General features: G+C 46.8%; 1 protein-coding gene across 3 annotated transcripts in view; it reads left to right on the top strand.

Moving 5' to 3' along the window:
- PRKCA (protein kinase C alpha) overlaps positions 1 to 12,433 on the top strand; it is a 376,168-nt gene that overhangs the window by 343,691 nt on the left and 20,044 nt on the right. For all 3 annotated transcript variants that reach the window (XM_033089264.1, XM_033089266.1, XM_033089265.1), the window contains one exon: positions 8,795 to 8,875. In XM_033089264.1, coding sequence (XP_032945155.1) covers positions 8,795 to 8,875 — 81 coding nt within the window. The remainder of the gene's footprint in view (positions 1 to 8,794; positions 8,876 to 12,433) is intronic.

The raw sequence follows: 12,433 nt of genomic DNA, 5'->3' as shown, positions 1-12,433 counted from the left end.
CACCCACTCAGGGGAAAGGCGGGTGGGACACGCTGACAGGGCTGCTGTCCTCAGCCGAGAAGGCCTCGCCGGAACCACCGTGCCGGCACCTTGGTCTCAGACTCGCAGCCTCCAGGACTGTGAGAAAATGCATTTGTGCGTGTAAGCCACCCAGTCTGTGGAATTCTGCTATGGCGGCCTGAGGTGACTGAGACAGGCAGGCCCACCTGTCAAGGTGGTAGGAGAGAACATGCTGTATTTAACAGTGTGTTAGCTCGATTTGTGACTTGTGTATGTAGGTATTTGATATGTGAGTCTCAGTTACGCCCCCACCCCCACCCCCAAATGTTAGAGCTGGATCCTGGGTTTGGGCCAAGTCAGGTACGTTGTAAACCAAGATGTATTTGGTATATTCACGGTCCGCGTCACTGCCTCTCTTATCAAGCGGAACAGGAAGGAAGAGTGAACGGAAGTCTCAGAGGTAATATGTCAGGGGTCCTTGTCCCATCCCCAGCTCCTGCTTACACAGAGTGGGCACCGTGAGAGAAGGACAGCAAGACCCAGGGCCCAGGGTGGATCCTGGTTCTGCCATGTCCCCGCTGTGTGTCACCACACTTGAGCTTGCCGTGCCTCGACTTCCCCAGTGGTAAATAGGAGTAGTGGTCCGCGCAGTGGCCTAAGGACTGTGCTCGGGTCGCCTGGACTAAAACTTGACCTCTGTGATTGTCAGTGTCACATTTTTGGTGTGTCTTGCTGTTAAGGAGTTTCTTGAATGTACCAAGCTGGCAGAAGAGAGAGAATCGAAAGAAGCATTTACTTTCTTCGACGTAGCAAGAAATCCTAGAAGTTTGTTGGGTATTGGGCTGAAAAGGTTGGATAACCCACATCCATTAGGATGGTGCCTTTCCAACCCCAGTCCTTTCATTGTCACCTTTCTGATTCTTTCAGGCCTAGCAAATGGTAGAGAGGAGCTAGCGAGAGATTACATTAGCCCAAGTAAGAGAATAGAGCTTACTTGGAAGAATTAGCCAAAGACTTGAAACCGGAACGCTTTCTCAGCGTGGGACTCGGTATTACTGATGACTCACATGAGGGTCACAGAAAATCACGTCCCACCGCTCCATGGCGCACATTCCAGATGCAGAGAAATCCCAGGTGCCGGGGACGTCTTCCTGCCGGGTCAGGAAGCTGGCACCGCATTCAGAATTTTAGTTGTGGCTCCTTCAGAAGCAGTCCTGCCACTTTGGAAGATAGTTTGGCAGTTTCTTACACAGCTAACCATCGTCTCTGCCCTACAATCCAGCCCTCATGCTCCTAAGTATTTACCCAACTGCACAGAAAACACGTGTGCACACAAAAATCTGCATATGGAGGCTTATAGCATTTTAATTCAGAATTGCCAAACTTGGAAGCAACCAAGACGCCCGTCAGTGGGTGAGCAGGCAAACTCACATCTAGGTAATGGAGTAGTAGTCAACACGGAAAAGAAAGGAACCATCAAGCTGCAAAAAAGACGTGGCAGACACGTAACTGCACTTCACTAAGTGGAAGAGCCCATCTGGAATAGACTGCCTGCTGTGTGGCTCCAGCTATATGACATTCTGGAAAACGCAAAACTAGGGAGGTGGTAGAAGGATCAGTGGTCGCCAGGGGTGGGGGAGGGAAGACTAGGCAGAGCCCAGAGGACTTTTAGGGCAAGGGAACTACGCTGTATGATTCTCCAATGGTGGATACGCGTCATGAGACACTTGTGCAAACCCACAGAATGTGCACCACCGAGAGTGAGCCCTAAAGGTGAACTGTGGACTTTGGGCGATCATGACGGGACAGTACAGGTTCGTTAGTTGTGACTAAGGCACCGCTCTGGTGAGAGCTTTCGGTCCCCGGGGGAGGTTGTGTGTGTGAGGACAAACGAGTATGTGGAAGCTCTGTATTTCCCAGTCAGTTTTGCTGTACACCTAAAACTTCTCTTTAAAAAAATATATATTAATTCAAAAATGTAGCTATAGCCCGTGTGGTCTTTCGTTTCTAAATGAGAGCCGGGGATCGAACTAGGAATAGGGTAGCTTTCAGCGCCCACTTCCTTCCTTCTTTCCTTCCTTTCTGGTTTCCTTTTGGAGTAATTGCCGTTTAAAGTCACTGCTGATAATTACAAACCATTTTTGTACCCACTGATCCTCTTCTGACCTTTTGGGGGAACAGTCCTTACTTGGGCTGTCCTGCTGTTCGCTTTCCACTCCCCTGGTATGAAGTAAACCACCAGGGAGGTGGGAAAGGTGGTTACTATGAATAGATTTCAAAGCACTTCTGTTACCGAGAAGTCACTTTCTGTTCTCTGCAGTCCTAGAGAGGGCCACAATGTTTGTGTGAACAGAAAATACGCAGTTTGGACCCCAGACTTCCCATTCTGGTCTTGTAGTAATTTTCTTTGTATTTATACACTGCATTTTGTCCAAGGATTTCACATATTGCAGACACGTCTCATGTGATCTACTAAGAGCCTTGTATTTATCCATTTTCGTGTCTGTCTCCCCAGTTAGATTCATAATCCCTGCACCTAGCACAGTGCCCAGCCGTCATTAAGGCTAAGAAATTGGCCACAAAATGGTGAGAGAGAGGGAAGGAGGAAGTGGGGAGGAAAAAGGAGAAAGCTGAAATGTTGCTCCCCTGATAAAAATTAATTTAATTGCACAAGAGGGGAATTTTTATATCTATTCATTTCTGCACCCCATGCCTGGAACAGTGTCCAGCACACGGTAGGCTAATGTTTGCGGGAAGAACTAATGGAAGGTTCGATGTTGACTGAGACTTTCCCGGTGCCACCAATCATTTCAGAGTGTTTACTACGTATTAATCTGATCTCTCATACCAAAATGTTTCCTTTGTCCTCCTGTGAGCTGGGTTTAGTTTATTTGCCTTGAATCACTTTCACCTGCCTGCTGTGTCTGGGGGGCCAGTCTTACTTCTGATGTTAGGCAGTATGGCGTTATATATATTCAACTCCACACTACTATAAACACATTTTACTATATATAATGCTGTTTAATCTCCCACCACACACTTGCCAGATGGGTGCTGGAATTCCAGTATCATATTGGAATTGGAAATTCCAGATGAGGCAGTGGAAGCCCAGAGAGCCTAAGCAATTTACCCAAGGTCACACAGCTTCTGAGTAGCGGACCTGACCTCTAACAGTCAGGTTCAGAGCTCGGTCACAATGTGCCTCCCGTGTGTTGGCTCCTGGTATTCTGGGCTTAGATGTGGCCCCTGAAAGGGGTTTGACTGGGGAGCATCTTAGCTGAGAGTTGGGGGTGCCTCACCCTTACCCCACCATGGTGCTTCCTATTTGTCACACTTTGGTCCAGGCCTGGGTCTGCAGAAAGAGGACATTCAGGACACCTTGTCACTAACCATCCCAGTGACTTTCAAGCAAGCCACTGAGCTAATCTAAGCCTCAGGCTCCTTTTCAGAACCCTGAAGACACTTTTCTAAATCACCTCTAAAGCCCCCTCCAGCCTTAGCAATCCTGTGAGCCCTTTGGATTTTGCACTGAAGAAGTCGGTGCTGTCTGTGGAATGGGCTTGCATCACCTCCGCCTGTTTTTCCAACACAACCTGATGCGGTGTCGCTGAGCTGGGTGTGGTGCTGGGTGCACAGGAGGGTGGCCCAGCCCCTGCTGGGAAGAGTCTGGGGTTGAGTGGGGGCAGATAAACAGTCTCCCTATCAGGTGGCAGAGGCTCCAGGAGCTGCGTGGCCCTGAGGCTGTGGGCTTCGGTGAAGGGAGTGGATGAGATGCTTAGTGAACTCCGGGCTCCAGCTGTCTAGAGAGAACACTCAGAAAATACTCAGGCCCATCTGCTTTCTTCCCAGATGATGCTATTTTGACATGTGGTGTTATTTTTTATAAAAGGAAGAGGTATTCCTGGTTTCCCTGAGACAATTAAAGGAAGTGAGCATGTGTTATGCATAAAGACCAGCGTTATTTTGTGATGGCATTCTAGAAAGAGCCTTCTGTGGTCAGGCCATTTATTTTAGAATGAGCTCTGGAGGTTTGGTGAGTAAGTATAACGTGAAAATGAAGAACAGGGTCCAGGGAAAGTCCAGCAACGAAGAATGGGAGAGTGAGTCTTCTTGCCCATGTTACAGTCTCGTGGTCTTTTAAGACAAAGCTCCAGAACCACAGTCCCTGAGTGAAGTGGGCATCTTGACTGTTTTGAACCAGTTAAACATTTGAAACCTCTTTTTGGCAAAAGTCACTTTAATGAGGCCAGTTCCCACCACAGCTGTCTAGGGAACCACAGTGGCTCAAGAGCCAATGAACTATCAGTTTATAAAAATGGCCACAACTGTGGATTCCAAGGCCAGACAAGCAGGGTTCAAATCCCAGCTGTGCCACTTAATAGCTGTGTAACCCTGGGCGAGCTGCTTAACCTCTCTGTGCCTCGTTTCCTCATTTTTGAAGTGGGATGCTCCCTCCTCGTCAGGGTCTTGTGAGGGCCGAATAAGGAGCTAAGGAGCCTGGCCCATGGTGAGTGTCATGATGGTGACATTGTTGCTGTTGCCATGCTTCCCCCAAGTTCTCCCGGAAAGCTTCCGAAGCTCCATCCTCTGTGGGATGCATTCCAGTGTATAGCCCGGCAGAGGGTGGAAGGGTGAGTGGCCTTGGTGCGACCTCCTTCCAGCCTCTGTGGGCCTTTGGCCTGGGAAGAGAGGCCGCCCCCTGGCCCCTTTCCTTCCTGGTCCTGTGCCCAGGCTGGGAGAAATCTCGTTCATTTCTAAGACAGGCTGCCATTTCTAACATCCTGACACACACCCCCGCCCAAGCAGTGCGCTCATGTAAGCATAATAATAATGATCATATTGACAAATAGCAGTAAAACTGAGTGACAGTGGCCCTGCCTGGGGTCACCCTCCAGGTGCTGCAGAGGGATCTGCCAACTTGAGCCCTTCTTGCCTCCCCTCCTGGGAGTTTCTCAGCTCTGGGAAACCAAATTGCCATTGCGGCCCCTTGCCTGGGGCTTCAAGATGCCAGGCAGCCCACCCCCCTCCCGCCCCCGCCTATGACCGCGAGGCTCCATTGGCCCACAGGTGCCAGCGACACCTGCTCCAATGGGGACAGATGCAAGAGAGCCTCACCATCCCTTCAGTGGCCCCGAGCCTGTCAGCCCAAAGCTGGCTCCCGGGGCCAACATCAGCCAGGGAACCAGAGAGGGTCATACTGTGTTTCCCCGAAAATAAGACCTAACCGGAAAATAAGCCCTACCATGATTTTTCAGAATGACATCCTCTGAATATAAGACCTAACACATCTTTTGGAGCAAAAATTAATATAAGACCCAGTCTTATTTTCGGGGAAACAAAGCAGGAGCCAGTGAGGGGGCCTAGACCAGCACTGTCCGTCCAACAAGTAAAAGGCAAGCCAACTGCACTTAGCAGCCACGTGTGAAAAAGTTGAAAAGCAGGTGAGATTAATTTGAGTATATTTGTATTTAACCCAACCTAGCCAAAATAAAAAACTGTGAATGAGATACTTTGTTCAGAATCTTACGTGAAGTTTAGAGCACGTCTCGGTATGTACGAGACACGTTCACAGCTCAGTAGCCACACGTGGCTAGTAGCTACTCACTGTACCATGTGGGTCTGGACAGCTCCCGAGGAGACTGGAGCCAGCGTCCCAAGTCACGTGCTCCTAAGTGTTTATCTTCAAAGGGGCCGTCTCACACTTTCCCGTTTGCAGTGAGATTTTGGATACTGGGAGGTGTTTACTAATAGCTGGTCACTGAGGGAAAAGGTTGCTTCCTCTAAAAATGAGCTTGCATCAGTAAGGTTGCATCCCGTACCTGGTAACTTAGATCTTTCTGTGACCTTCCCATTCCATCTAGTGCTCAAAGCTGGGGGGGTTGGGTGGGGTGCGGGAGGGGGGCGACCGATGGTGACCATGCTCCAGCTAAGTTCTAAATCCCATCCTGTTATTACAGCTGAAGGCCCTGCTGTGTTCAGAGCAACTTGGTAACCTCGGCCCGGTGGCTGAGCTGTTGGGCTCTAGGGACTGACGAATGCTAGTGCCAAGAAAAACGAGCCGTTGGCCCTTGGCATTCTGCTTTTGTAAGCCTTGGAAGGAGGAGAGGGCGTTATCAGCAGGAATCCTAAGAGCGTAATGCTGTATAAATAGCAAAATGAAAAGCAAGTGGGACCAAAGGTGATATGGAGTCCAAAAGTGATACAGAGTCCAATTTCAGGTGGCCCTGGCCTGTAGGATTTGTGGATCATTCTAACCAGAATCAGAGCTTCCATGCCCTTGACTTCTGACAGCTTTCCAAACTCAAGTGGCATCTCGCAGCACCCGCATAGAGGGGCCTGCGGGGTACGACGGCTCCGGTATTTGTAGAATGTAGGAGATGAAATAAATAAAACCTGACCTCCTCCAGTCGGCCCCCACTGTGTGGCAGCATCTAAATCACACAGCAACGTGGTGCCTTAGCCCTGCCTGTGTTATAAACAAACTAACTAGAACACTGGTTGCGGAAATAGATGGCAGGGACTGGTGTTCATATAGTTACAAGGACGCATTCTATTCCAGTGCTTCTGACACATAGTTACCAAACTGAAGTGGTACTTTCAAATCTCTTTAAACTAATCCTCAAAGCACTTTGATTACTATTGTATTAATCCCAGTACGAGTGATGCCATGTATATGAAAACAAATACGTATTTTTATATTTTATATTTTTAAAACAAATATGTTTTCGAGCAAATCCATATTTTGAAAACAAATATGTCGGTATTCAGAGCACTACCCGCTGATTGGCTTCGGGCAAGTCTGTCAAACTTCTTGCCCTCAGTTTTCTCACCTCTCCAACAGAGACAATAATAATCTCTGTCTCGTTGTATTGTACAACATGTGTGGAGAGCTTCTGATAGATAGATAGGTGCCCAGCGAGTGTACTTTTATTTTCCTGAAGAGAATTTCTGTGGTTTTTCTGCTTGGTCAAGACAGGCTTTCATCCAGTCAAAACTGTCTGGGAACTAGAATGACATGGGTCATTTCATGTCGTCAGGTAATAGATTAGAGACTTGTTTTGGTAGGGTTTTCTTTTGTGTGCTTTTTGCGTGTGTATTTTCCACATTTTCAGAAAAGAACAAACATAGTTTTAAAAAGAAATTAAGCCCTCCTTGTAGGTTCCTTTGGTCATCATTTTCTTTTCAAGGAAACAAACTACAGAGCTACCGTGTTTCTCCGAAAATAAGACCTAGCCAGACAATTAGCTCTGATGCGTCTTTTGGAGCAAAAACTAATATAAGACCCGATATTATATTATATTATATTATATTACATTATATTATATTATACCCGGTCTTATAGTAAAATAAGACCCGGTCTTATATTAGTTTTTGTTCCAAAAGACGCATCAGAGCTGATTGTCCGGCTAGGTCTTATTTTGGGGAAAACACGGTACAGAATCCAAACCTTCACCCCTTGTCACCACCCACGATGAGGTGAACCACAGGAGCATGTACCTCTCATTGTACAGGGAGAACTATTAGTTATACATTAAAGAAGGGCAGACATGCAGAAAGTTTGTTCATGTCCCAAGATACGTAATTAGACATAGTGGGCCGTTAAAAAAATATATCCTGAGACATTTCAAAGTCAAATTCATTCGTAAAGTGGCAGAATGGTCCCTGCTGCGTACTTGTTAGTTTACTTTCACCTTGAATCCTGGCGCATGATCCGTGGGCCTGGGAATTGTGTGTTAGGTCCAATGCTTGCCGGCAAGGTAACGAAGCCAACCAGTGTTTTAATAAGCCCGCCAGACTGAGAAATTCAAATCAACATCACTCCCTTCCACAAGAGGACGTTGTAGAATTAGCCTGGGACCTCTGATAGCCACAAAGGTAGAGGGAGAAGGAGAGGGAAGGTCCCTATGTGCCCATCACCCAGCTTCAATGGCTGCCTACATTTTGCCAAGTCATTTTCTCTGTTCCTCACTCCACCTATTTTACTGAAATAGTTAAAACAAATCTAAGAGATCATGTCATTTTACCCATAAATATTTCATCTCTTACACATTTCTCTCATAAATACGCTCATCTCTAAACTGTAAAGGACAGTTTTTAATCACCATACCATTTAGCCCACCTAACAACCTGAAAGGTAATAGCTCCTAATATCAAAACCATATTTAAATTTTCCCAGTTTTTTTTTTATAGTTGGTTGGTTTGAATCGAGATTCAGACAAGGTCCAAATATTACACTTGATTATTATATTTTGTGTCTCTTTTAAAACATTTTGAAGCTTCAGGCGTTCAACAGATATCGTTGTACCTCTCTATGCGCAACCCAAGAAAACCAGAATTTTCACCTTAGCCATTCTTCCTTCTTTTTCTTCATCATCATCACCATCATCGGTATTACTTTCAGTGAAATTCTCTTGCATAGTTTATCTTATTTATCAGACCCTAGCTCTGAATGACCTCTGGCTTTTTCCAAAACTTAAATCTACCTCAGTGACCAAACATTTTGCACCAATGAGGATAAACAAATGTACTTCGGACAGCGCTGTGACATCCCAGGTAGATTCAGAAATGGAATTCCACGACAGGTGGGGGGTGGTGAATTGTGGGGTGACAGTTCTTGACGTGTCTGATTTGAAGGGTGCTGCTCTTCCTTGGGTATAGAAATCCAAGGCAGATATTATGAGGACCTCATTTCCATGACCTGAGTGTGTAAATGCCTATAGGCGTAACTTTTCTGTTCTAACCCAGGCTTTCTGATTTGCCACTAAATGTAATTGATGTCTTTGTTTTCACACAGATCATCGCTTATCAGCCGTATGGGAAATCCGTGGACTGGTGGGCTTACGGAGTCCTGTTATATGAAATGCTGGCTGGGCAGGTACTAGTCCACTCTGTTTTCGTGCTTGCTTATTGTCATACTATGTGAAGACTTCGGGCCTTGATAGTGGGATCTGGAAGTGTGGTGTGGCTGCTGCTGGTCTGACTTCCTGAACCCGGGTGAAAGAGAGAGAGAGTTGCCCTTGAGAGTGGATTATATTCAGTGTGCACAGAAGTCACCCTCTGGTTATCAAACCCCAAACCGAAAGCTCCCTCCCCTCGGCCCCCCCATAGACAATAGATAATTTTCAGGTCATGCACAAAAGCCCCGTGCACATCGGTGATGACAGTGGCCTCCGTAAGTTTTCAGTGTCTCAGAACTGGGGTTGAGCTATGGTTCCCTGCAAGTTTGTCTGCACAAATTAGCCCAGCCGCTGCCCAGGTGTATAATTGGTGTTGTTTTTAAAGGAAGACGACAGTTTTAGAAGCTTCTCCCCATCACGTCTTATCTCACCCTCGGCAGCTCATTATAACTTTTACAAAAGTCCAGTGAGGCTGAACTTCCAGTTAAGAAAAGGCAAATTGGATTTCTCTTAGGAAGGTGACACATATCAGATAACCAAGCGCACTACTGCCTAACATGGCACTTTCTAATACAATGGTCTTAATACCTATATCGTTGGGATAAGTCACACTAACTGTTTTAACAAGCTACCCCAAAATCTCAGTGGCTTAATACACAACACAGCCTCATTCCACATTCTTGGCACAGTCCTGTGTTGTGGGGGGCAAGGGGGGCATTGATCCACATGGTCATTCAAGGACCCAAGCTTCTTCCATCCATTAGCTCCACCATCTTTCAGGACCTTCAATTCCTCTACTGAATCCTCCTTGCTCAACTGGCCAATGAGGAGAGAGCAGGAAGACCGTTGCACAGAATGTTCTCGGGGCCAGGCCTAGAGGTGGCGTGCGTCACTGCCTACCTTCCACTGGCCACATGGCCTCACTGAGATGCAAAGAGGACTATAAGTGACATTTACCTGTGAGCTTGGCAAGGGGAAGCAGGTTTGGGGAGCATCCACCAGATCTCTGCCATACGCCTAAAAATGATAAGGTTGTGGGCCGCTTTCTGTTGTTCCCAGCACTCAGGTACTGGTGCCAAGGAGTCTGCTCCTCCACAGCGCAGGGCCTTAGTAAGCGAGAATGGAAAGAAATGCTCATGTTGAGCAGCAGAGCTAACCCCAAAGAAATCTTGGTTCCTGGAAGAGAAGTCACCTTTCCTGACATGTCGCATCCACTCACTCATTCATTTATTCATTCAACACATATTTACTGAACACATGCTTTTACTATGTATACGCTGATAGCTATGAAAAAGACAAAGATCCGTACCTTCATGGCACTTACAATCTAGAGAAAGAGACAATAGAAAAGTTGACTAAGGAAAGTATATAATAATGATAAGCCAAAAAGAAAAGTAGCAAAGCAGGAAAAAAAAAAAACATATAGTGTTGGGGGAGGGCTGAAATTTTAGCTAGGATGGCCAGAGAGGGCCTCATATAGAGATTAAGTTGAGTTAAGACCAGAAGTAAGTGAGAGAATGTCCACGTGCGTATCTGGGGAAAGGGCGTTCCAGGCAGAGGGAACAGCATGTGCAAAGGCCCGGGGGTGGGATTCTGTGGCCATGTTTTAGAAATGGAGGGGAAGCTGCCAGTGTGTCTGGAGCCCAATAAGCTAGAGAGGGAGTAGGAGGCCTGAGGGCAGAAGGGAAAGGGGAGCACCAGGTCATGGGTGCATGGAGAGCATCACAAAAAAACGTTAGCTTTCATTCTGGGCTGGGAGGCCACCCTGATCTCACCTTTATGTCCCTTTCATTGCATCTTGTATCTTTTAGATGCTAACACAGTCTTTAGATATTCAAAGATGTGAGGCATAGACCTTGCCACTAACCAGCCCAGTGGCCTTCAAGCAAGCCTCTTAGCCTATATTTGGTCATTATTGCTCAGTGCTGTTAAGTTTTGATTAATATTTAAAAAGTGTTTTGTGTAGAATTTAGTCTTTCCCCCCCAACGAAATGTTGAAACATTCGTCTCATTCGCCAAATACCTCCGTTTGTAAACACGGGAAAGCAGGTTATACAGAACAACTGTCAGGAAGACAGCAGCTGGCAAAGCACAAGCTGCCTGCTCCTTGAGTTAATTTCCCCTCTTTAGAATTTTGAGGATAAAATTTGACTGGATCATTGGCCCCCCTCCACCCCCACCCCGGGAGCCACGCTGTTCATGAAGGCACAAAAAGCTGAGTTCCCCGCCTGGATCCCACTTGAATGCTCTGACTCTTGAGTGCAGAAAACAAACCCTACTTTCATTAACAGTCACATTTGCATGTGCCAACAAAGGAAATTGGTTGGGTGGAAACAGGATCTGTTTCCAAGGGCACTTTACAAGAGAGAAAATGAGCTGCCTTTTTGTTGGCCAGCAGGAGGCTGGAATTTCAGGCCACAGGCCTGCAGCAAAGCCATCCCCCATCCATGTCTTCCTTCCTCTCTGAGCCTTCCTGGGACTTCATTCCCTAGGGGAGGGAGAGCTCAGGAAAGGTTCCACCCCTACAGGGAAGTCCCCTTTGGAGTGCATTTTGAAGTCCTGCCTCATTTGCAGAACTGGTCCTGAGGCCCATAATTTTAAGATTGGCCTTCCTGATGCCCCAGACAGAAACACAGGGCCCGCCCACACCCAGTGGGTCCATACACATTCTGGCACATTTCCATGATTTTTCATCCTTTCTCAGAGTCCGTTAGCCGGCCTTATATGATCTCTTGAAGTTTTCATAATCCATTGAAAACGGTGACACTCTTTAAATAAGACACTTTCGAGGTTTCCCACGTTCAGGCGCCATGGTTCCTCTAAATCTTCACCATCCCTGCCCCAAACACAGGATTTTCATCTCAGAAGCCCCTGCTTGGTTTGCCTTTCTATTTAAATATATTCCTGGGCTGTGCCTCAGCCCAAAAAGGATAATAAAGGCTCTGTGTGTATTGCTCACGGGCCCCAAACCCGGAGGATCCTCAGAGACCCAGCAGAAGGAATAGATGCCGTTACTGAAAAGTAAGACTAATTATAAAGTTGTTGATGTGGTTGTGGTCTAAATTTGTCCTCTTTAATCAAGAGGGCTGCAGATGAGCAGGGGAAAAAAATGGTTTATTGCAGTCTTCTTCTCATTTGCTTTATTTATTGTCAGCAGCCAAGGGAGCAGATAAGTGTAAACAGCCTGAGTCCCTCTCCAGTTCCTGGACTGCTTGATAAATATGATTACTTTCGGGCATAAATAGTATTTGGCCAGCCCTCTAATGAGCATATCGTGGCTCGAGGCGTTCGCGGGTATCCATCATGCAGGGGCCAGCCCTCTCCTCTATATGTCCCTCTCTGCTGGGTTATTAATGCTTTGTCTTCATTCCTGGTGAATCAGTAATGGGTGTTTTATCCCAAAACACCAGTCTGGATTGTCCTTGAGCGCTCTCCCCCCCCACCCCTGCTCATTAGCCATCTGCAAAGGAACAAGGCAGGGTCCTAACAACCACTTACTAGTACGTGATTTTGGAATCATTTTGGAAAGCATGAAC

This window comes from Rhinolophus ferrumequinum, chromosome 21 (assembly GCF_004115265.2).
Source record: "Rhinolophus ferrumequinum isolate MPI-CBG mRhiFer1 chromosome 21, mRhiFer1_v1.p, whole genome shotgun sequence".
In the NCBI taxonomy this organism is placed as follows: domain Eukaryota; kingdom Metazoa; phylum Chordata; class Mammalia; order Chiroptera; family Rhinolophidae; genus Rhinolophus; species Rhinolophus ferrumequinum.
Note: the sequence above shows the minus strand (reverse complement) of the source record. Positions and strands in the feature narration are given on the sequence as shown.